A 26,043-nucleotide genomic window follows, 5' to 3' on the forward strand; every position below is an offset into this window, starting at 1 on the left:
TAGGAACAGGACTTGAAAATTCCCAATGAGTTCATGATTTCTAAAGCCCCTTCTAACTCTTGACCCTTGTGGAAGTCTGACAGTGATTTTTGTCAGTGCGAAGCAACAGGCAGGGAAGTGGCTGTCTTTTCCATGTACCATCTTCCTTCACCCATTAACAGCTGAGAGGTGGGGGAATCAAGGCCACCTCAAGGGGAAACACACGCAGTTATACATGGGTTTTTACATGGAAGTCATGACTCTTTAAAAAGATTCAAAAGGAGTTTAAAGCAATGACCCCATTCAGGTCTTCCAAAAACAGTGGCAGACGACTGCATTAGAGCAATCCCAAAATCTAAGACTTAGAGACTGTGAATCATCAACAAGCTGGGGACCGTGAGTGAGGGACAAGTTAGGGTCTGCATCTTTATTAACTTTTTTTAAAATTTCCCAATTGTATCCTTAGGAACTCAAGATTTCTGAAGGCCAGATTGGTTATGCATCTAAATTAGCTGCTGAAACCCCTATTGTCAAGCCATCTCTCATTTACGATATGACTTTATATACCTATTCCTTTTGTCTTGGTGGAGGAAGGAAACTGTAATTTCTTGAAACTCACTATCTGCCAGGTATTTCATGCATCCTTCATTTAATTATAATGGTTAGTCACAATTGGTATTCTTATTCAGTGTCAGAAGCCGAAACTAACGAGAAAGAGATTATGTCTTGCCCAGGTAGTAAGAGATAGAGCAAGAATATAGCAATAGTACCTAGTACCTAGTCTTTCTTTTATTGCATACTCTTGTGGCAGGAGCTGATTTTCTCACTACTCTGTGGTGTCCTTAACTATTTGTGGTGTAAGTTTATATGCACCTTCCATTCACTTGAATGGCAGCCTCCCTGATACACTAGTCTAAATATATTTGTATAGGCCAAGGGATATATAGTCAGAATATAGCATGGATAAATAAATAGATGGGAAATAGGAGAGAAATTTTAAAATTTAGAACATAAAATGAGAAGGATTAGTCAATAAAACGTCAAGAACAAAAGAAAATAAGGGAGAGACAACATTTAAAGAGAGAATGTCTATGAGTTAATACAAGACAAAAAACCTTACATTTAAAAACAACAAAAATCCCAAAGACTCTACCAGAAAAACGATTAGAAGTTACAAATGAATTCAGTAAAGTTGCAGTATACAAAATTAATACAGCAAAATCAGTGACATTTGTATACACTAATAATGAAGTACAAGAAAGAGAAATTAAGAAAACAATTCCATTTACAATTACACCAAAAAGAATAATACACCTAGAAGTAAACTGAACCAACGAAGTGAGAGACCTATACCCTGAAACTATAAAATACTGATGAAAGAAGTTATGACACAAACAAACAGAAAGATATTCTGTGCTTACGGAGTTGAAGAACCAATACTGTGAAAATGTTCTCACTACCCAAAAGTAATCTACAGATTCAGTGCAATCCCTATCAAAATACCAATAGCATTTTTCACAGAGCTAGAACAAATAATCCTAAAATTTGTATGGAACCACAAAAGACACTTAATTGCCACAGCAATCTTGACAAAGAAGAACTAAGCTGGAGGTATTGCAATCTCAGATCTCAAGATATACTACAAATCCATAGTAATTAAAACAGTATGATGCTGTACAAACATAGACATATAGATCAATGGAACAGACTAGAGTCCAGAAATAAATTCTTGCTTATATGGTGAATTAATCTATGGCAAAGGAGGCAATAGTATACAATAGGGAAAAGACAGTCTTTTAAATAAATGGTGCTGGGAGAACTGGACAGCTGCATGCAAAAGAATTAAACTAGACCATTTTCTTACACCATACACAAAAATAAACTCAAAATGGATTAAAGACCTGAAACCATAAAACTCCTGAAAGAAAATATAGACAATAATTTCTTTGACATCAGCCTTAGCGACATTTGTCTTAATATGTCTCTTCAGGCAAGTGAAACTAAAGCAAAAATAAACTATTGAGACTACACCAAAATAAAAATCTTTCACACTGTGAAGGAAACCATCCACAAAGAGCAATCTACTGAATGCAAGATGATATTTGCAAATGATATATCTGATAAAGGGTTAATATCGAAAATACATGAAGAACTTATACAACTCAATTCCAAATCATCATCATCATCATCATCTGATTAAAAATGGGCAGAGGACCTAAAGAGATATTATTCCTGGAGGAGATCATGCCAAGTGAAATAAGTCAGAGAAAGTCAATTATCATATGGTTTCACTTTTATGTGGAACATAAGGAATAGGAGGACATTAGAAGGGAAAAATGAAAGTGGAGAAATCTGAGTGGGAGGTGAACCATGAGACACTATGGACTCCGGGAAACAAACGGAGAGTTTACAAGGGGAGGGGATGGATTAGCCTGGTGATCTGTATTAAGGAGGGTATGTATTGCATGGAGCACACTGGGTGTTATACGCAAACAATGAATCATGAAACATTACATCAGAAATTAATGATGTGGCACATGATGGCACAATGATCTTCCACATGATGGAGTATTACTCCACTTGCCATTTACAACAACATGAATGGAAGTAAAGGGTCTTATGATAAGTGAAAGAAGTCAGGACAGGACAAATACCATTTGATTTCACTTATATGTGGAATCTAAAAAACAATAAATGGGGGGCTCCTGGGTGGCTCAGTGGGTTAAAGCCTCTGCCTACGGCTCAGGTCATGATCCCAGGGTCCTGGGATCGAGTCCCACATCGGGCTCTCTGCTCTGCGGGGAGCCTGCTTCCCTTCCTCTCTCTCCGCCTGCCTCTCTGCCTACTTGTGATCTCTGTCTGTCAAATAAAAAACAATAAATGAACAAACAAACAAACAAACAAACAAGCAGAAACAGACCTGTAAATACAGAGAATAAACTGATGGTTGCCAAAAGGAAGGGGATGGGGCTGGGCAAAATGGGTAAAAGGGAGTGGGAGACACAGGCTTCCAGTAATGGAATGACTTAAGTCATGGGGATGAAAGGTACAGCATAGGAAATATAGTCAATGGTATTGTAATAGCCTTACATGGTGACAGATGGTAGCTACACTTTCAATGAGCATACCATAACATATAGACTTATTGAATCACTATTTTGTATACCTGAAACTAACGTAACACTGAGTATCAACTATACTCCAATAAAAATAAAAAATAAAAAAGTTGAAACTTATAATAAAAAAACCAATAAATCTTTAAAAGAATAAAATTTTTAAAAATCCTACATTTTAACACACCATTTGGAAATTTCAAACAACACTAATCCTTAAAAACACTGATAGGGAAAAAAATCAATTACCTACAGAAGCATACCAATTTCAGTGATCACGGACTTCTAAAGATCAACAATGGAGGTTGAGTCAATGCAATACCAGCTTCAGAGTGTTGCAAAGAAAGCAGATAAAGAATAGAAGGTGTAGAATACTATAACCAGCTAAAGTGCCATGCAAGACTAGAGGTGAAATAAAGACATTTTCAGAAAGAGACTGAAAAGAATTCATCCTTTCAAGACCCTATCAACTGAACCCAGAAAGAAAAAAATACATCAAAAGTCACAGAAGTGAACAAATATGGGTAAATATCAATAAACATTGACCATATAAAGAAATGGAAATATTTATGTTTAGCTTGGGAGTACAAACCAACAATATGGTTAGAGAGGGTTATTGGAGTTAAACTCATTCTTTTTTTTTTTTTTACAATGTTTCCCAATTTTTTTTATTTTCCCCCTACGTTTAACTATTTAAAAAGGTTTTTTATTAATAAATGGGCTCCTCTGTAGTTCACATGCAATCATAAGTGAACTTTAAATTCATTTTATACAAACATTGAAAAAAATTATTGGGAATAAAAGATGGTAGGAAAAATTGCTCACATTGCTAATTAACATGCATCTATGAAAGGAGGAAAATGTTTTGTTAGTAGTTAGACTCATTCTAATGAAGTAAGTGTCCTTACTTCGTTCAGAAGAAGAGTAAAAAATATAATATGCAAACTAGCAGAGGAAAAAAAGAGGAGAAAGGAAACTAGATTTATTCCATAGAAGGCAAGAAACAGAAAAGAAGTAAAGAAAAAGCACTGTGAAGAGAACAAAAGAAGATGGCAGAAGTCAATCTAAATATATCTATTATCATGGTAAATGCAAATAGTCTAAACTTGCTAGTTAAAAGAGCTTACTGCTTACTTTAAAAAAAAAAAAAAGACTGTTTTATCATAAGAAGTACAGTTAGTGGCTTGGACAACTTCATGGCTCAGAAAGTTTGAAGGTAATTGGGTCAAAGAAGATAGGAGAATACCAATTTTTAAAAAGCTAGTGTAGCTATGTTAGTATTAGATGCACTGGACTTTTAGGAAAAAACACATTTGGGGAATAAAGATGTGTCACTGCATAATGATAAAAGAACCAAGTCTTTTCTGACACCAAAGTCTATCTTAGCAGCTCTCCATGCTGCCTGGCCCTCATGACCACTGTGAACATACGTAATGAAACAGTCGATGACAATTCTATTAACAGAAAGATGATTTTAAATCCCCACAGGAAGTCAAACTGGCCTGAGATGGAGTTCCAGCCACCACTTGCCAGCTTTTTTGCTTTATTTCATTTCACCTTTCTGTGCCTCAGTGTCCTCATCTGTAAAAATGTGGCCAGCCATACCTGCCTCTGGTGGTTTGTATGAAAATTAGAAAAATTAAAGGAAATAGAGGGCCAGTTTCTACTAGCTTCTCAACAAATGCTAGTTCCCTCATACCTTATTTCTTATCACAAAAAAGCAAAACCTGAAAAACATAACTTCGGAAGGCAAATTGCTATTTAGGATTTCACATCGAAATCATTTTTCTTATAAAGAGTTAATTATCCATGAAATTAAATATTTATGCATTCACAGAACCAATGTGGCTGGTCTAGAAATTACGAGACTTTTCTTAATGTCTTCACAGCTGATGTTTTTCTATGGTGGGAATATTATAAAATTACTTTTTACAATTATCTAAAGAGAATTGTGTTTGGTAAGGTCGATTAGGAAAATATCGTGCAGCTGAAGTTAAATGCAGGTGTGGAAATGCTGAAGGTGGGTTTAGATGCTCACTTGTAGGTAGTTCAGCATTTGGAGCATATTTTCTATTAAAATGAGACCACAAGCAGTTAACTGTTTCCCAAGTGGGGTGACCAACTGTCCCGGCTGACTTGGGACCGAAGGGCTTCCTAGAATATAGGACTTTTAGGGCTAAACCTAGGACCAGAATTTTTGGTCAACCTACCAGGCCAGCACCCTATAACTGATCTGCCTGCATCAGTCACAGTTGCCGGAACCATTCTTGAGAACCTGCTCTGTATGAACTGCCAGTTTCTCCTGTTAGTGGGCACAGCACTTGATCTCTGACAGTCACCTGCGGCCCCAGATGCCAAAATTCCTCCAGAGTCTGTGTGTGGGAGACAAAAGAAATGCTTCCTCTCTGTTATACTTTGTCACTTAGACCCCAATGCAGCCTGTTCTATGCCGAGAATATCACTTCTTCCAAAAACATGGTGCTTTTAGTTTTGTGTACTTACCCTTCTCACAGTGCTACCCAAAATGAGTCCCCTGTTTTCAGAGTGGAGGTAGAGGCATTAAGAGAGGATCAGATGCCATCTTATCCCCTCTCTGGTCTTTACACTCTCACCTACCTCCCATTTGTATCAACTCAGATAATTGATGTCACTCTGAGATGACAATCGATGCCCAGTTTGAGATGGATGGCCATTCACTATGTCCCCAGACAGTCACCTCAGAATTCTACTTGGAGCTTGTTTAAGCACCTGCACAGACTTTCTTCTAGGAGTGTAACGTAGCTAATAATGACCTTGAGATCTGCAAAAGAGCAGCCTATTGAATAACTGCCATTCACAGGTCCACTTCAAATGACACTCCCACTCCCTGCACATTCTAGTGGAAATGAGTTCAGCCTCCCTCGTTCTCCCACAGCAATTACTTTCTGGTCCTATTTAAACCTCAATCATGATCTGCCTCGTATTAGAGTCACTTAAGCATGTGTCTGTCTCCTTCATAAATTGTTAGGTCTTTAAGAGGAGAGAAACTATCCCACTCATCTTTATATCACTCTCAGGAAGGAGCAGAGTACCTGTCACTATTCGAGACTATTCGATGAATGTTTCAGGAATTGATAACATCCTTGGGACTCTAGAAACTCATTAGAGATCAGCTGGCTCTGTTTTGACTTGGTCACTAATTCAGTCTGTTAGAAGGAATGATTATATTAAATATGTTCTGCCAACATTGCTTATTCTTGCATTAAAATTTATAGACCAGTTAATTTGGTAGGTCACTATGATTTGAAAAGATCTGGCAATGAGAGAAAAAATGTAGGAATCAGAATAAGTAAAATTCAAATTTTTCTAGGCAAACTTTCATTGAAAATTCTTTCAAATGATGCTTTTCCCTTCAGTAGATAACACCCCAACAGTAAGGTGTTACTTAGAAAAAAAGGGTAAAATGTGATTTTTATATTCTACCCAAAGGCTCTCATTTCAACTTTAAATTGCCTCATAATACAATATGAGAGCAGCCAAGCTAATGAGTAAAATCAAATTTCAAGTAAATACACTGAACAAATCAAGTTTCAAATTCAATTAACTTTTGGGAAAATAAAGAATCCTGAAATTAGGTATAGATTGGGAATTAAAGGAATCTGTGTCTTTATAGGGAAAGAAACACCCTAATCCTTTATAAGTTTAAATATCAAAATTGCTTAAAGACAAAAATAGTTGTAGGATGCACCATACATTAGAGTTAATAATACACATAATCTGCTAATATGACATACTAATAATCTTTTAATACATTAGCAATGTAAGTGGCAATAATTTGCAAAAGCTCCAAAATTATCATTCGCTCAAAGCCAGTGGAAAATTATTCATGACTCAAAAAGTATTTCAGAGAGTTCTGGTACTACAATATGTCAAGTTTCTGAACTTGACAATCAGGGTAATCCAAGGTGAATCAAACTTCTGAGATGTCGGGAAAGAAGAGTCTATTCAACCAATACCTTTAAAAGCACCAAGAATTTGTGTTTAAATAAACTCCTGTACTTCTGTCAAGGCCCTGCTGTGAATGGTACCTGCACTTCCTGAAAGGATCACAAGGAATCCTTTGAGATTGTTCACCAAACAATGCATTTGCTGTGGCTCCTCTGGGATCACTCCCAGGCATCACCATCAGCTCCAGACTAAACTGGCTTTCACTGAGCACTTACTAAGTACCATCGCACACTAACACCCCAATTGCAAAGTGTTTCAATCCTGCAGCATTAGAACAAGTTTAAACTGATAGCTATTACTTAGCACACTAAACTATGAGCTCAGATGACACATACGATTAGTTATATGATATTCCACTCTAATTTTTTAAAAAAGGAAAAGATGCTGTGGGATTTCACACTGTACTAATTTTTCTAATAGACAGAAGAAAAGGCAATCATTTAGTTGTGACAATATCATAATCCTTCTACCCATGAACACAATAAAAGAATATTCTACAGAACCATCTCATTCAAAAGGCAGTTTTCCTTTATAATGATAGAAAAGGTATTTATTTAGTTCTGAGCGTTGTAACTGATTCCAGTGTTCTACAAGGAGGAGAAAAAAATATTTTCTGTTGCCTCAGAGTAATAAGTAACCATACAAACATTAATGCATGTGTACTGGAAAGAAAGAGGGGACAATGAATTGTCATCCTATTTGCTTTCCTGTCATCAGCAAGGCCACTGAGTCTGCATGTAGGCCCAGCTCTGACAGTCCATCAGGCATCTTCACAGCAGAAAGCACTGTACCACTGTGTGGGAGTCCCAATCCAGTGCTGATTTTTCCTGCCCTTTATATCTGCTCCTCTGTCCTGACTTTTATCTAGACAGGGGGAAGAGATAGTAGATCCTAAGAAAGTCAAAATGTAGCAAAAGAAATAGTAAGTCCTTTCCTTCCTGAATTAGGGAGTACAGCCAACCCTACAACATTTATTCTCTGAATTTACAAATTTGTCCATAAGATCATAATTGAGAAACTTAGGCTGAGAAGTCCAGTCCTGATTTGGCTGAATGAAGAATATTATCAGAGATGCCAATCTGCCCTGGAGCCAGCGTATGGAAAGGTGGGTTTGGGGTGGGGAGGAAGGGAGAAATGCTGGAAAGAAGAAAGCTGGAGCTGGGACTTGCTTTTATCCCAAATGGAAGCTTCCCTTCAAAACAGTAATCCAGTGGTCCAGACCTATCATGTGGTCAAATTCAAAGGATAAGCATCAAGAAAAATTTAAAAGCACTCAAAGTATGCATTGTATATACTGCTCTCTCATACCTGCTTGTTCTCTACTCTTCTCTTGCATTCCTCATCTAGCAGTGGGCACTCCTGCTCCGAACCTCAGCTCAAGCGTCAAGAGCTCCAGGAAATTTGGCCTGCTTCCTCCATGGTCCCCAGCCTTGGGCAGGAGCCACTTCATGGCTCCTGTAACACCTTCTGCACACTTCTTGTTAGAGAGGTGGTATCTCTGCCCCTGAAATGGGGAAAAAAAGCTATGAAGGGCCCCTTCCTCTACTCTCATTCCCATGCCCCTTTGCTTGGTGGAATCTGATGGATTCATTAACCACAGTGCACTGTGGGCAGGGACACTGTATCTGAAGTTAACTTGCATTTACTCATGCCCCTTCTTCCATCTACTGTTAGACGTGGCAGACTGGCTCTTCTTGTCTCTGCATCTGTTTGGCTAAGTGGATCTGAGCCTCTGCCCCACAGACCTCACTACTCCTGCCATGCTGCACTAGGATGCTGAGATGCTGATGGGGTACAGAGGTACTGCAGATGCTCAGGCCTTAGCTGGATGCTCTGATTCAGCTTACGGCAGCCCTGCATTTGGCCTCATTGAATACTTGCCCATCTGGCACTTTTTCCCTATCTTAGCCATTGATTCTACAGTTCCTTTGTCAGGAAACTGCAAAGGGAAGCATAAGTGAGTAGGTTCTAGCACCTCACTATACCCAAACTTCAAACACTCCTATCTTTGCACTTCCAATAATACACTGTAAATATCTGCCTCCCTCATTAGATGGTAAATTCCTTGAAAAACTATTATTGATCTTTATATCCCCAGTACAATGTCTGATACATAGTAGTTACTCAAATACTGTTGAGCGGATGAATGGATGGATGGATGAGTTTGACCATTCTTGGACCTACTTCACTGACCCAAACCTGGCCACTCTGCCTCTGTTCCTGTCAGGTAGTCCCCTGACCACTCCCTACATAAGCTCAGGCTGCCCCACCTCTGTGTTCACCCAGCTCAACATCCTCATTTTCTATTAAGACTTTTCCAGCTAGTTCTGCCCACACTCATTTCTTTTTCTAAATGCCTTTGGCACAATTTAGTACTTTGCTATTCTCAGGTTGTTTTAAGTGTGCTAAGGTTATGTTCTGAACCAGGCTATCTAAGACCTGGGTGTTGACTGACTTCTTCCATGAAACATCATCAGGAGGGCAAAGTTTGCGAATAGAGAAACTGTTATCTAGTCTCCCTACCTTGAATTAGGAGAGGAAAGTCACTTCCTTTGCCTAGGCCTCAGTTTCCTCCTCTATGAAAATGGGGGTATAATCATTTGAGTGTGTCACAGGCATTGTAAGTGACAAAATAAAAATACAATGGCATCTGCAAAAACCTTATGCACAATTTATACCTCTTAGAATGTAGAATTGAGTTTGGATCATCAGAGACCTTAATAAATACTTGGAGATTTGCTTGATAATGAAGATGTTGCTTAAATGTATCTCATTTTAATGAAGGTTCAGTTGTTCTTACTGTAACTCTAATAAGGATTATTATTACTTGTAATGACAGATGGGTGATCTGGTATATTTACTCCTGTTCCAAAGAGGGTCAGCGGGCTGTAAATATTTGAAAAATATTACTAGGGAATCTCCTGGAATGTAGTTTTGCAATTTATAAATGTTTACTATTATTGTATTGCTTGAAGTGAATTCGTTTCTATTAGGGATATCTTAGTCTGTTTGGGCTCCTATAGCAAATTACCATAGACAGTGCCTTAAAAACGGAAATTTATTGCTCACAATTCTGGATGCTGGGAAGGCCAAGATCAAGGCAGCAGTAGATCTGGTATCTGCTGAGGGCCTGCTTCCTGGTTCATAGACAACGATATCCTTACTATGTCCTCACATGATGGAAGGAATACAGGAGCTCTCTGGGGTCCCTTTTAAAAGGACACTAATCTCATTCATGAGAGCTTCACTCTCAGGACCTAATCAACCCCACCTAAAGACCCTACCTCCAAGTGCTGGCACTTTAGGGATTAGGATTTCAACATATAAATATGAAAGAACACAAACATTCAATCTCCAGCAAGGGAGTTATAATCCAACACAAGAATTATCAAAAACTTCATCCTTATCCATTCCCCTACTATTACTTATTTGTAACATTATCTTAACTTGAATTCTGATCTCAGCATAAACCTATGTAGAATGTCAGGTAGGATTTACAATCCCTGTGTCAGGAAATGAGAACTCAGAAAATTAGTAAATTTGAAGGTCCAATGGCATGGAAGCCACCGAGTCGGGGCCACAGGGCTCACATGGTATGAAGAGTCCCTCCTCTTCCTAGTAAGATGAGGTGAAGAGGTGAGATAGCAAGGCCTGATTTATAGGTAAAATAGAGACGGTTTAATATTTAGCCTTTGGGGCACTTAGATTTGGTAGGCAAGTTTAAACTTTTATTTTAAAATGAAATTCCCAGGTTATTTTTCAAGGGCTTATATATATCACTCCTATCTGCTCTGCTCTGTGTAACTGAGCAACTGAGAACTGAGTAAATACTCTGTAATTGGTGATGAATATTCAAATCACCTGTGCTGCCAAATGAATCTTCCAGTCAACTTGTTTTGCATCCTATTAACTTCAGTAAAGAAAATCTCCAAACATACTGGTTAGTAAAGAACTTCTGACGTTGTGTGATAAGAAACTGTGACTTATTCAACATTTTAAGATTAAAAAAAAAACAAAACCACTTTACATATCGGGCGGTAGTCCCCTACACCCTCGCCTACTCTTATCCAGGTTGCGGTGGGGGGAGGATATGTTTAGGACCCCCCGTGGATGCCTGAAACTGCGGAGAGTACTGCGGAGAGTACTAAGCCCTAAATAGACTGTTTTTCTTTTTTTCCTAGGTATACATACCTACAATGAAGTTTAATTTATAAATTAGGCACAGTAAGAGATTAATAACAAGGGCTAATAATTAAATAGGACAATGATAACAACAGACTCTAATAAAAGTGAATTTGGTCTCTCTCCAGATATTTTACTAAGCTGTACTCACCCTTACTCTCCCTGGGAGATGTGAGATGATAAAACGCCTACCCCACTAGCGGAAGCGAGGAGAATGACGTGGGCGCTGTGATGTAAAGCTAGGCTACTATAACCTTCTGACGATTCGTCAGGAGGAGCGTCTCCTTCCAGATGGCGGTTGTCCACAGGCAATTGAAACTGCGGAAGGCGTAAGCGCAGATGAGGCTATTTAGTTCAAAGCCCAAAGAAAGAAAAATAAGGACCCAGTAGTGCAATTGCAGGATCATAGGGAAGCTATTTTTAATTTCTTCTATGGAGTACCACAACTCCATCAGAGAGGATGAATACCCAACTTTCCTATCAACATGGACAGGATTGGAAGAGATTATGCTGAGTGAAATAAGTCAAGCATAGAGAATCAATTATCATATGGTTTTGCTTTTTTGTGGAGCATAGGAATAACACGGAGGACATGGGAAGATGGAGAGAAGGGAATCGGGGAAAATTGGAGGGAGAGATGAACCTTGAGACACTGTGGATTCCGAGGAACTAACTGAGGGTCTTGGAGCGGGAGAGGGATAGGAGGTTGAGTGAGCCTGGTGGTGGGAATTGTGGAGAGCACCTACTGCATGGAGAATAGGGTGTGGTGCATAAACAATGAATTCTGGAGCACTGAAAAATTTAAAAAATAAACAAAAATTGAAAAAAAAAATAAGGACCCACTTAGGAAAATTGCGCAGTGGTTTCATTGAAGGGAGTATCACTGACTTCAGTGGCAGAAACAATTCATTATATACAGAGAAGATTTTATATACTCTAAGATTCTCTAAGACGGAATGTATATAGGGGTTTTGTAAACCATTTTAGAACAGCACATGAAAATATTTTTTGCAGGGTGGTTCAAAGTACAAACATAGGAGGAGACTCATTTTACTTGCTTTAGAAATTACATGTAAGACTCTAATAATATAAATTTTAAGCTAAGCCCATGTATAGGTACATGAAGGAGGGGGAAAGTTTAATAACCTTTAGTTGAATTAACATTCCCCATGTGTGAAAAGGTAGTCATTCCTACTCAGTGTATTTCTGTTTAGGACTCAAATTCTAAGTGTAGTGGTACCCCCCCCCCCCCATGTATAGATCTGAGCTGTCTGATATGATAGCTGTTAGAAACATGTGACTATTGAAATTAAAACCCAGTAAAATTTAAAACTCAGCTCCTCCCTTGTACTTGCTACATGCACGTGCTCAAAAGCAACACACGACTAGTGGCTACTATATTAGAGGAAAGGATATCTTGCAGAAAGTTGTTAGCCAGCAATCCTTTCTGCTAATAGTATAAGCTAACAAGGTTAACAAGGATTTCATGCCCATGTGGGGGAAAGTTCAGATAATTATTCCAAATTAGCATGCCCCTGCTAGAAGTTTCCAAACACTTTTATTATCACACACACACACACACACACACACCTGAGTCTTGATCATCATAAATCATTGTTTCTTTATATCTTCCATAATCACTGCTTTAATATTGGTGAAACAAACTTTGAACCTGCTACTGGAGGGAGATTGTGATGTAACGAATACCTTAAAATAATTCTCACTATTGCAACCGCAGGTTTTTCATTGAGGAGCAGAACATTTTTGAATGCTTGGTACTTTATTTAAACACACATATATACAAGGATGACAAAGGGAAACCGCAGAGTTGAACACAGTGGCCGCATGCATGGGGAGGGTTGGCAGACTCTAGTTTTACAGGATGAAATTTGGGTTGAAAAATAGGTAAAGACCGGAGAGCAAGTTTCATTTCCCATCACCACATAGAAGGGTCTTCCAGCCTGTCAGACATAAGAAGGAAAGCATGTGAGGGGCGCCTGGGTTGTTCAGTGGGTTAAAGCCTCTGCCTTCAGCTCAGGTCATGATCCCAGGGGCCTGGGATAGAACCCCACATCGGGCTCTCTGCTCAGCGCGGAGCCTGCTTCCCCCTCTCTCTGTCCTCTGCCTCTCTGCCTACCTGTGATCTCTGTCTGTCAAATAAATAAATAAAATCTTTAAAAAAAAGGAAAGTATGTGAGAGAAGCTTCCCAACTTCCTGGGAGGCTTTCGAAAGTGAGACATTCAGTCCTGAACCAAAAGATGATCAGGAACTGTTGAAAAAGGCCCCTGTTGGCATTCTAAATAGGAGGTCGTGAAGGACACCAGAGCAGAAGACAGTGGCATAACATACAGCAGCCCAGCTGAGTAGCTTCCACTCATGTTCACGGGAGTCTCGGGCAAATCTCAGAGGGAGTATTTAAAAGGCTCTGTATTTATCAGAGGAGCCAAAGAACTCTGCACTATTTCTGAAGATCAAAACTACAGGAATCACACAAAATGGTAACAAGAAAGTTATTGTTACACAGCTCTGAATACGCGTCTTTTGTTTTCCCGCAAGCCTTTTTATGTAGTAAGACGCTATTTTTATAAAGAACTCTTTATAATAAAATAGCATTCACAAGCAACTTGAAGGCTGTCAACTTTGGCCCCCTCCTAACTGCCCATGATTGAGACTGTCCGTCAGGTTGCAATTAACTCTATTCCATGTGCCGACTGTGAGACTTTAAGCCACAGAACAAAGAGTAGCATCAAGGCTGTTAAGTCTGGATGGTTCTTTTTTTTTTTCAACCAAAGTACATAAGGTTTACGCTAAACTTTTTATCACAGTAAGTATCATATGCATGTCAGTGAAAGCTTAAAGGCATCTATTGTTTAGTGTTAAAAAAAACCCTTATGAACTTTCCACCTGCTTCCCTGGTATTTGCCTCTGGGTTGGTACCTCCAGAGACAAAATTGTTTCCTTCAGGGAAAACAAACCTGACAACTCTACACTTGTACGTTGGCCCTGGCTGGCCATTTCACAAGACAACAGAGGGATGGTGGGAAGGAAAGTAAGTGACTCAGCACGTCACCCAACTTGTTCTTTGGGGAGAACCTCAGTGAAGAGTGACAGGCCAGTCATGCTCCCTGAGCAAGTGTTCTAGTGACCTCTTCTGGGGAAGCTGGTTCTTGACATTGTCAAGATCTGGGTTTAAGGTCCACGAGCTCCAACAGAAATGGATGAAATATGCGCCCTGTGATCTTGTTCAGGGCAGGGGCAGGAGGGATGGGATATTAGAGCCAGGAGGTTATGAAATTGGAGGAAGGTCTGGCTGCTTTCCAGCAGCACTCATTGCTCATTGTTCACAATATTTCACATCGGCTCTTGGTAGGTACCTCTTGCCAAGACGAGTCCATACTCCCAGAAAGCCTCCACGGTCACAGACAAGTTACTAAGAATATTATGTCCTTAACATCCATTCCTTGAATGCGATAAATTATTATGTGATACTGAACTTAAAATAAGTTGAAAAGTAGACAACAGCTGCCCCCCACTACCATCACGTCCCCCACCCCCCGCCACCAAGATTTACCTACAACTTTATGCAGAATGAGGAAGACTAGAGCAAGACCCATGAGAGTCATATGCAGGACATCTAGACACTCCACATACCATACGAAAACTAAAGATTATCCCAGCCAAAGATGGACTGTTAGTCATTTCAGTGTAGAGATGGGGACTTACTCTATGTTCCCCTAATTCTAACCCAGTTAGAAATTCCATATAGAGTCTTTTCTGAGGTAAAAGTCTCTTATATTAAAAATTTTCAAAGAAGCATCAAATAATCTGGAGTAGAAAATAATACCCCACAGAAGCTTAGAGATTTGCAAATCATTATGTGAAAACAAAGGTCCTCACTGCCCTGTGACCCATCTCTATTTCTGCCCAAATGCTACCTGATTTGGAAGATCCATTCCAATCCCTCCCTCCCCCCCACCCCCACCCCAGGAGCCCTCTGGGATTTCCCTCTCCTGTGCCATCCTGACCTCTGCAGTAATGTCCCCACACAAGCCCTTCGTACCTAGTTCTGGGAACATTTTCTGTGCTTTCTCTCATCAAGAGGTCTGAAATCAGTGTCTCAGGGCTTGATCGTTTTCCATACCTAAAAGAAAGAAAAGAAAGAAAGAAGGAAAAAAGGAAAGAAAGAAAGAAAGGAAGAAAGAAAGAAAGAAAGAAAGAAAGTCAAGTCCTTAAAGCAAATCTGAAATATTCATAAAGAGGAAAAATATTTAAAAAAAAAAGGAAAATAGTGTCTCACATGGTCATCTGCTAACAAGTAATCTAGGTTTATGAAGCAGACATTATCAGAAATATGACTTCGAATTATATATATGTATAATTTTGCTTAAATAATTTAGCAGAATATTTAAACACATCAAAACTCCTAGTCAAATTCTTGCCTTTTAATACTACAAACAATACATAGATGGAGTTTCATAACTAAGTGACAGGAAGTAAAAGTACATTGCGGTATGATTTTAAATGTTTCCATAATTAGTTAATTGGCTAGAGTTCTGATGATATACAGCACTTTAAACCTTAATAAAGAGACCAGATGATATTTCAGAAACAACCCTGGGGAGAAAAATCAGCAGACAGAAGTTCTAGACCCACCTGTGTCTTTAAATCTCAGTTTTCTCATTCATAAAAATCAGATCATAACTCACGCTTAAATTGGAGTCTTTGTGGAAATCCAGTGCGAGCCACAATGTTTAGAAAGTGACCGAGTAAAACACAAATGCAAGATATGGCTGTTGAAATGCACTCATTCTTACAGAAAACAACAAACCTTGGTCCCATATTTTCCATATTTATTTGGGGTAACAAAAGCTAAAGCCTTTTCTCCTGCTTTGCTTTTAATTTGCCCCGTAAATATAAGGAATCTCATGGATCCTGTAAAGACCATGGAATCTTACTGGTCTTTTCTCTCCTAGAGCCGGTTATGGAAAGACTAAAAATGTGCGTGTAAGGGTGGTGTAGGTTACTTGCTCCAGGTGAGTGCATACAAAGGTCTTTGTTTCTCTCACTGGGGAAGGGTCTGAAAAGTCTGTATTTTTCCCTTTCTCAGAAAAGGGCTTGTATACCAGAAGCTGTATTATTCACAAATGAAAAACTAGCCTGGATGGATTGATTAGCTCCCAGAAAAAACAGCAAAATAAAGCTGCCAGAGGGTATATTATCAAGTACAGTTAAATCTAAATTTTTAAGAAAGATTTCCTATTATTGCTCCTTTGCTGGGACTTAAGAAAGCAAAAAACAAACAAAATGCTCCCTGTCCCCATTGTTTGTAAGATTTCCTCAACATTTTCCAGAGTTGAGATATCAAACAATAGATCATTGCTTACACCTATTTACTCTGTTCGTTAGTTGATTTTATTAACTGTCAAACTCTTAAGCAACGTCAACTCATTTATCTTCGCCATGCTCCAGTGAATAGAACTGGCTAATGTTTTCCCCAATTTATTAGTAAAGAACCTAAACCTAGAAGAACAGGATTTGCAGTCCTAAAGCGGCACCCAGGACAGTCATGTTCACTATTCTTCGTCTCCTACTTAATTCTGGATTATCCTTCTTCTCTACCATGCTTTAACTGGCAAAGATAAAGTCTTTAGGGGAAAATTTTCAAACCTAGCTTCACGTTAAGAAGCCATATTCTACATAAGGGAAGCTTTTAAAACCTCTGTAAAGCCCAGGTCCTACCCCTGAAGTTCTGATTTAAAGTCTCAGGGTGCAGCCCAGCACTAGTGTATTTTAAAACTCCCCAGGTGACTCCAGTGTGTGACCAGGATGGAGAAAGACTAATCAAGGGCTGGGTTTCTTATCCTTGGCAACCTTTGTTGTAGGGGGCTGTCCTAGGCATCCTAGGATGTTTAGAGCCTAAAGTCAGCACCAGTTAGAACGACTGGTTTCACAGAGAATTGTAAAAGCCAAATGTGGTAGATCTATGCTCTAGAATAAATAGTGTGGCTTTCAGAAGCAATGGACCAGGAGCATAGAGCTTAAAAACTGAGTGGAAAAAGAGAACAAGGAGAATGTTATCAGACTACCATTTGTGCCACATAGAAACACATGTTCACAATTTTCAAAAAATACAACCATGTGGGGACTGGGTGTGTGAGATGGGAAGGCAATGAGAGTATGGAATGGAGACAATGGGCACAGAGGATAAGTCTCTGATGGTTTCTAAGAAGGAACTTATGTGAAATTGAGACAGGAGTCTCTGGTTCAGAATCACTGTATTCCTACCTAACCTGAATCTCTTCCCATGAAACTCAGGCCCCTTCCCTTTATTTTTCCCTCATTGAAGATGGAGATCACACCGGATGCTGATGGTAGTGAGGAAATCAGTGGCAGTGCTCCAATTTCATCACCCCTAAAAAGAAAAGCCTTCATAAAATGTTCTTATGTTCATGACCTATAAAATGGAGATAATTATACTCACTTCAAAGCTTTGAGGTGAAGATGGAATGAAATAACGCCTAGGGAAACATTCTGAACCACTAAAGCTTTATACAGTGGATAAGCTTTATCGCAATCATCTTGGCAGAAATAAGTTCTACTGTTCTAACTGACAAACTAAATAACCAACAAGCTTTTTCTAGATAAATGACAATTAAAATATTTATTTTTTAATTTCAACAAGTTCTTTTCTCTGTTTATATGATAGCATAAGCAAGAATTGGAAGCAATTCCCTTTCTGAGAAGTCTACTAGGATATAAAACATTATTGCTTTTTGCTAATTCAAATGAACCAATTTCAAGGTTCACAAACCAATACTATTTAATTCCAGCATTTTATGTATTCCTGAGTCTGTGTAAACTGACACTTTTTCAGAAGCTTTTTAGTATGTTATACCCCTTTCTGATGAAGCAGGGGAAAATATTTATTTAAGAATATAAATTCTCCCCACTTTGAATCCTTCTCAACTATTCCCTGACTTGTAACCAGTAAAAAGTATGGTAAAAAAACAAAAATAACACTTTATAAAACATAATTTAGACATGTTAACATTAAAGTTTTTAAAGGGCTCACCCTTTTTAGCTTATCAAGGTCATTTGATCCCAATAATTAAAATGAGATATTGAATAACTTAGAACTAAGATGAATGAATTTTGGAAACAAATTTAAAATCCTATATCATAGTTAGGATGTGATTTTCTTTCTTTCTTCCCTTTTTTTTTTTTTTTTCTTAATATTGGATGTTGAGAGTGAAGACATGGCATTTAAGTTTAGCTTTCTGGGTAGTCAGAATAAAATTTACGATTTCTCAAATTCCGTGTAATCCCTGGGTTTATCCCAGAGTGACTACTAGTTTCTCATTAACAAAGCACTAAGTGGGCACTTCCTTCTCAAAATTCACCTGCTAGAAGATGGGAAAAGTCTGCATTTTAAATCAATTGTTTTCATACTAAATCTCTATTAATGCCAGGATTTTTAACTAAAAGGCTGAGACTGAATAAAGAAAAAAAATCACTGTACAGAAGAAAAGAAACTAGCTCTATTTGTCTTTTCCTAAATACTGTCATTCAATCTTCCTCTGGACAGCTTGGAAAATCTGGCAATCTTTGGCAACTCAGCTGTTTCCTGGTCGGTGGTGATGGTTGTAGTTTTTTAACACTCAGCTAGCTCATTGTTCTCCCTACAGCACTTCCCCCAGCACTCCCGACCTGTTGGGGGTTTGTTTTTTGTTTTTTGGCTTTTTCCCTTGGTGGGGAGGGGGGGCGGGGTCCTTTCCCATCCAGTTTTCCAAACAGTCCCCCAACTGCTCTAAGAACAAAAAAGAACAGAGAGTGAGTGCGAGAAGATGGCCAGCCACACAGTCTAAGGAACCTAAAGGGGGGGGGGGCGGCACGATTTTGTAATTAATGTTGCAGAGGGAAAGTGTTCAGTGCCCTACGCAATTACTCACTGAGAACTGAGTATGTGCCTGATGCTGCGCTGCCCAGGGATGCAAGCAAGAAAAAAACTCGGAGATCCCCAGGATCTCCGGTTGCGAGGCAGAGCGCTCCCGGAGACGGTCCCGAGGAGCCCACCCACCTCTGCCTGGTGATGAGGTTGATGTAGTGCCGCAGCGCTGAGTAGTATCTGGCCATGTCCTCCGCCGGCGCGTCCTCTCCGGGGTTGTCTGGCTTGGAGGGGTACGCCTCAGCCAGCGCGCCCAGGCACACAAGCAGGGACAGGGCGAGGGTCAGTCCGGATAGCCCCAGTGCCTTGCTACCCAGCATCTGCGGGCACAGAAGGCGCAGCGGAGAAGAGTGGGGTTTGAAAGGACACACGCCTCGAACCTCCCTCCCGTGTTGCCCCCCCCCCCCCCAAAAGCCGCGCTCAACCCAGGCCTTTAGAGGGAGCGGAGCACCACTCCACGTACTAACGGCATCACCTGCCCTTCCCCAACCGGTCTGCCCCACCGGAAAAGTCCGCGCAAATTCTGTCCAAGTTGCCGGACACTAGAGCCGCGCTTAACGAGAGGCGCGGGGCTGGGGACCAGAGCCCGCCCGCGCCAGTGTAGATACTTTCAAAACAGATGTAGAAGTTCCTCCCCGTGGGTTAAGGAATTGTAACTTTCGTAACCTCTTCCCCAAACCCCCGTCGGAGGAGAAGTTTCTTCTCTAATACGTGCGGTCTGTCTTGCTGCAAGAGATAGTTGTGGCTGAGATTCCTTCGGGGTGACAATTTGGGAGAAGGAGGAGGAGAGAACTGTTCTCCGGGCCGTCGGTCTCGGTTCGGATCCCAAGGATCCGGGAAGGAGGCAGAGAGGTTCCAAACTCCGGGAATCCCTCACTCAGGGGGCGCTGCCCGGGAAACCTCCATCCAGACTGGGACCTCCGAGGAAACTGCCACCTGTCCGGGGTTGGGGGTCGCGTCCCCGTCCAAATCCTCCAAAAGATCACCCAGAGGGACGGCGCAGCCGGGAGGGTGCGCGAGCAGGGTGGAGGCGCGGTCGGAAACGACCAGAGGAGCAAGTGGAATTTAGCCTCCAAGAGCGGCTGCCGCGCGACGGGGCAGGCAGGAGAGGACAGAGCGCGGCGCGCAGGGGTTGGAAAGCCAGGCGCGACCCTCCCGGGGCCCCAGGGCAACCCCGAGGGTGAGCCGGAGCCGTCCCCCGGCTCCCGCCCCAAGCCGAGCGGGTCTTGGCACTCACGGTGGCTGGCGAGCGGGCGGGTGTGGCTGGGCGGCGAGCGCTCTGCAGTCAGGTGCGCCTCTCCGAGGGGTGAGTGCCGGCGGACCGGGTGCGGAGAGCAGGTCGCAACAGGGCTTTTATGGCGCTCCCTCGCCGCGGCAGGAGGGGCCTCGGGCAATCACGTTCGGGTGACTCCCACCCCGCCACTTCCCGCCCCCGAGTGGCGGAGGTGGGGCGGAGGAGGGGGCCGCTATCGTTCGAGTGGCGGCTCCTGTAGCCACTCCTTGACCCCAGGCCCTGCCGGGGGAGGGGGGTCCTGGAGAGGTGCGAGCGTGGCGGAAGCCGGAGTCCCTGCCCTCCCGTGGTACCCAAACCGCGCTTTCCTTCACAGCCCGTCTGGTCCTGCTGGAGACAGGAGCAGCCCAGAGCTACTGTGTCGCCTGTCACCCAGACCACCAACTCGAGGGGTGCCAGGGGAGGGGATACATGAATCCTCTACTTGGTGGAGCATCTCCGGGACTCGCGCGCCAGCAGCGCAGGACACAAATCCTGAGCAGAGACAACTTGGTGCACAGATCTCCTGCGCGGAAATTGCTCCAGGTCGCCTGTCCAAGGTTCCGAGTTTGGTGGCTCTCAAATGGCCCCCTCCTCTCAGGGTCTTAGAATGGGCTTCTGTGGCTTGGGCCCCTTCTCCCAGCTTCTTTTTCGAGAGATCAGTCCACCCCAAGTACTCGCCCAAACGGTGGGAGCCCGGCTCCATCAAGACAGAAAGAATGTGGCGACTGACCGAAGTCTCCAGTAATGGGACACGGTAAACCTACTTCCTCACTTTGCTGGGGAAGAGTGGCCTTGCGACCGTCTGGACACCCATTAAAGCGCAAAAGAATGAAAAATTCTGATCCAAAGCTATCGGGTAGTTAAATGAACAGGAATTTCTCCCTTGGATAGTTACAAATACTCAATAACGCCGATTGAGAATGTGGGCTCTGATTGAAATGAAACAGGTAAAAAAAAAAATCACCATTAATTTGCACATCACGTTAAACTTGTTGAATGAATATGAAAGATTCAGAAACCATTTTTACAGGATCAGGATTTTATATCTTAAAAGTTACCTGAATAAATACTCCTAGAATTCCAACTCTTCTAAATAAAATGGCATGGCACGTTAGGAAATTAAAGTCTTAAGGTATAAACTATTTGAATGTTAAAATCACAAATGATTCTGTTTAACTGACTTTTTGTACTGTTTCCACTGCACTGAATTAAATATCAATTACTGCATAGCTAGCTCTGCACTCTGGTGCTCTCTTTCTCTCTCTCTCTGCCTGTGTGTGTGTGTGTGTGTGTGTTAGAAATTTTGAAGATCACATCCCTTTCACTTAAGTGAATGCTTCTCTTTCCATATTTCACGAACATAGGACAGGGACACAAATATCAGGCATAATTTCTCAGATTTGCTCCAGTGTACTCCTGTCTGGCAAAGTTAGAACAAACCAACTTCTCACTTAGAGCTCTTTCTTCACAAGAGGAAAAGCTCAGTCCAGTTTTCAATCAATAATCTTATTTTTAGAGTTTATCACAGATACACATCAGTTATACCTTAGAAGGAGTCATTGAATTTGGGAGAAATCCCTTCGAAGGACATGCACCATTCTTGAGTGGGGGGAAGAATGAGAACATCTGATTAATTTAGTTTACTATTATGCCACTGGTATCCAAAACCAAGAGCTGACTCTCAGGGCTCAGCTTTAGAGGCTAAAACATGGAGCCTAGTGCCAGAGGTGTATCCTTATATCCTTACCCTTTCCCTCCAGTGCCAACAGCATCTGCTGGCCTTGGGCTCTGAGCATTCCACCTCTTCTCTCAAGACTGCACCATTAATTGCCTCCTCTCTGTTCTATAGTTTTCTATGCTTATACATATATACTTACAGATAATAAATTTGCGTGAGTTTTTGCTCCACGAAAGAAACAAATCCAAACAAAAACCATTCAAAAGCAAAAAGACAGTCACTCAGACAAGCATCTCCTTCCAGCTGCTGAACCATCTCTTTCCTTTGTTTCAAAATCAAGTTTTTAAATTTATAAGTATATGTATCATTAGCAGCTTTATTGAGATACAACTGAGTTATACTAATCTACAGATGCTTAAAATATTCCATTGGTTGTATTCTTATGTATATACTCTGTGAAGTCATCACCACAGTCAAGGTAGTGAACTATACATCACCACCAAGTTTCCTCATATCCCTTCCGTGCCAACATTTGCGCCATTTCCTGTCTCTCAGCCAGGTAATCATTTTTATTAATTTCTTATGCATCTTTCCTGACTTTCTTTATGCAAATAAAAGCAAAAGTGAATATATGTTCTTATATTTTTCTTTTTTTTATTATTAATACTATATCTTAGACATCTTCCCATTTAGACCTTAAAAGATGATTAATTGAATCTTAAGCCGCTCTTTTCTCCTTGGAGGAGGGGGGAATGGAGGTAAATGTTCCAAGTTCCAATCATGCCTTAGCTTTCTGATGCCTTAGCTTTCTGATGACCATCCCTCATCCTGAAGCTATCTAGTGTCCCTAAGCCACCAGTCTGCAGGTCAGCAAACAGAAAGACATTTTTTCTCACATCAGACACTCCAAGGGTCTTAGGAGCTCTTTTATCAGCAATCAGGGTTAAAGACCAAATATTAGAAAAAGAGATACTCCTAGCACCCTTATCACTCAAAAAATCACAAGCGTTTTAGGAACTCTAGACCAGGAAATAGGAATAAACATGAAGTGTATTTATTATGCCACACGTAGTCAGATCAGGTCTCATTGAAAAAGTGACATTGAGTAAAGACTTAAAGAAAATGAGGGAATAAGTGGTGTCAAAGGAAAACAAAACAAAACTGGGCTAGAGCCATCAGAGGACAAGGAAACCTGATGTAAAGGCCCTAGGGCAGGCATGTGCCTCAGAGGGAGAAAAGGATGAAGATTAGAAAGATTCCAGATTTTTGGCCTGAGCACTGAAAGGATGGGGTTTCCTCCTAGTATAATGCAAATTACTACAGCTGGAGTAGATTTGGGATTGGCAATGGGAGCTCCACTGAAGATGCCTTAAAATTTTGTTGTCTACTAGACCTCAAGGTGAAGTGTCAGTTATTTATGTATGAATCTGGAATTAAGGAGAGAGATCTAGCCTTGAGTCATAAATTCAAGAGTTGTTTTCTGTGACAATAGATCAGACTTTCAAGGGACTGAATAAAGGAAGAAATAAGAAGAGCCCCAATTCAGTCCTGCAGTGGGCCAACACTGAGAGATTAGGAGATGAGAAGGGATGAACAAAGTAGCCTGAGATGGAGGGACAAGAGAGGTAGAGGAAAACAGGAAGAGTTTGGTGTTTCAGGTCCTTGAAGCCAAGGCAGATTTCTTCTTCAAGGAAGAGGAAGTGAGTGTTTGCATCCGCTGCTGCGGAAAAGTAAAGTAAGACACAGACTGAAACCGACCCCTGTCTTGAGCAACATGAGGGTCTGACAAGAGCACTTTTGTACTGGCAAGGTTTAAAGGAGAAAGAGAGGAAAGATATTAGAGACAAGTCATCCTGGGAATTTCACAGCAAAGGGGAATAGGAAAAAACAGGGCAGTGACTGGTGAGAGAAATAGGGTAAAGAGAACGGTCTTTCAAGGTTGGTGGAAAGGAATATGTTGGCCTGCTGAAGGGAATCATGGGGAAGAGAAAAAAACACATCAAAGGGGTGTTCTAGGTGTTATGTATCAGGGATTTCGTCCCTTTGTGAAAAGAGTTGCAAATATTTACATGTGGTTTATCCTTCTTTTTCTGACTTTGCTTAAGGTGTTGTTTTTGTCTTGTACAGGTTTTTAATTTGTAGTTGAAGGTATTTCTCATTTCTTTTGTAGCTAGAGTTTGGAGTCTTAATTTAAAAGACCCACCGGTGACTCAGGAGTTGTAAACTACGGCTTGCAGGCCAAATCCAACCCTTCACTTATTTTGTAAATGGCTGGGGCTTTTTTGGCTACTCAACTACTGCCATCCTCCCTTTTTTTTTTTTTTTTTTTGCTAATAGACCTCAATTAGGTTCTGGACATAGGTATTTCCAGCCAAGATTCTGGATCACGGTTACTCTCTTACCTCTGTCAGTGATTGGTTTTGGGTGAACATGTGATGTGTTTCTGGCCAATGAGCTACTGGGATAAATCAGCTGGGAGCCTTTTGGAAAGTATTTCTTTTCACATATCCTTGGCCATGATACTTCTTCGTCCTTTGAATACTGTTGAGAGCAGAGGTGGATCTTAGAGGTGTGGCAGCCATCTTCTGCTCATGAGGAGCAATATTACAAATACACAGAAGGGAACAGAATGCATAGATCAAAAGGGCTGAAATCCTTGATGAAATCAGTGAACTGCCAAACTAATTTTGGGACTGCCCACAGTTGGATATCTCTTCAAGTAATTAACAGTTGTCCAAATGGTATAAGTCCACTGTTAGCTGGGTTTTCTGCTACTTATAGTCAAAAACATTCTTAATTAACAAACTCAGCTTCTAATCTTGGTTTTCTTTACCATTTTCCCTTTATTATTTTTTGGTATTTTGTTCTTTTTTATTCAGATTATTTATTTTTTGATAATGGAAACCTAAATTTGAGCCTTATATTTATCTTTCTATGCATAACACATTTTCCTTGACTCCTCCTAGGCCTAACTTAGGACTATTGTATTAAAGGCTTGTGTTATATCTGCTTTTCTGTTGTCTGACAGGGTGGTGAGGATGGAACTGAGTCAGGGTCAAGGAAGAAGGGTGGGACCAGGGCTGTGGGTATTACAGTTGGGGGATTTTGTCCCTGGAGACTTTCTCTGTTGTTTAGTTGAAAGTTTTTGTTTGTTTTAAGATTTATTTGAGAGAGAGAGAGCAGGTGGGAGGGGCAGAGGGACAGAGAATATCAAGCAGACTCCCCACTGAGTGTGCAGCCCAATGAGGGGCTCAGTCTCACAACCCTGAGATAAGGACTTGAGCCAGAACCAGAGTCAGACACTTAGTCAACTGTGCCACCCAAGTGCCTCTAGTTAAAAGTTCTGTACTGAAGTCTGTTTTAAATAATTGAGGGTATATCTAACCCAGTGAGAAGAGCCTTTGGATTTCAGGTTGTTTAACAGATTTGAGGTGAACCCAAAGCCTCTTGGTCTCTGAAAGACAAGCTGCTTTAGGTGATAAACTACCTCTCCTTCGTGCTCGTCTCTCCTGCTCCCCTCTGGGATATAGGTGGAAAAGGCATGAAAATAATAGGCAAACTAGGAGTTCATCACATATGTCCCTGTTTATATTCTGTGTTTCTCCCAGCTAGTAAAACAAATAAAGAGAAAATGCCAATTCTTAGCAGTTCTTCCTATCTCTATTGTATGAACAGCTATTTCTCTCTCACCGTAGAGCTAAATAACTGTTTAAAGACCTTCCCGGAAAGCTTCTTCTAAGCTTCCTCTCCAAATTCTTTCCTTCAAATCACCTGCCTACTTCCCTCCAAACTGGGGTTATCAGTTTATTCAGAACTTTATGTCTTCACATTTTTGTTCACTGTACTGTTTACTGTTTGTGAAGGAGTCAAGTAGAAATTATAACC

The 26,043-nt window shown here is 40.8% G+C and overlaps 1 protein-coding gene and 1 long non-coding RNA gene across 2 annotated transcripts in view; both read right to left on the reverse strand.

Annotated features, from left to right (window-relative positions):
- LOC116569129 overlaps positions 1–11,477 on the reverse strand; it is a 37,064-nt gene extending 25,587 nt beyond the window's left edge. The window contains exons 1-2 of the long non-coding RNA XR_004276861.1: positions 11,413–11,477; positions 8,388–8,583 (exon numbers count right to left, since the gene is read on the reverse strand). This is a non-coding gene — a long non-coding RNA (uncharacterized LOC116569129). The remainder of the gene's footprint in view (positions 1–8,387; positions 8,584–11,412) is intronic.
- Positions 11,478–13,022: 1,545 nt separating this feature from the next.
- On the reverse strand, positions 13,023–20,572 carry NPY (neuropeptide Y). The gene is made up of 4 exons (XM_032305070.1): positions 20,445–20,572; positions 19,340–19,527; positions 15,323–15,403; positions 13,023–13,222 (listed from the first exon to the last, which is right to left on the reverse strand). The coding sequence occupies exons 2-4, from the start codon at positions 19,525–19,527 to the stop codon at positions 13,198–13,200; spliced, it is 294 nt and encodes a 97-aa protein (XP_032160961.1). The 5' UTR covers positions 20,445–20,572; the 3' UTR covers positions 13,023–13,197.
- Between the last annotated feature and the right edge of the window lie 5,471 nt (positions 20,573–26,043).

The sequence above is a fragment of the Mustela erminea genome, chromosome 11 (assembly GCF_009829155.1).
Source record: "Mustela erminea isolate mMusErm1 chromosome 11, mMusErm1.Pri, whole genome shotgun sequence".
NCBI classification, from domain to species: Eukaryota; Metazoa; Chordata; class Mammalia; order Carnivora; family Mustelidae; genus Mustela; species Mustela erminea.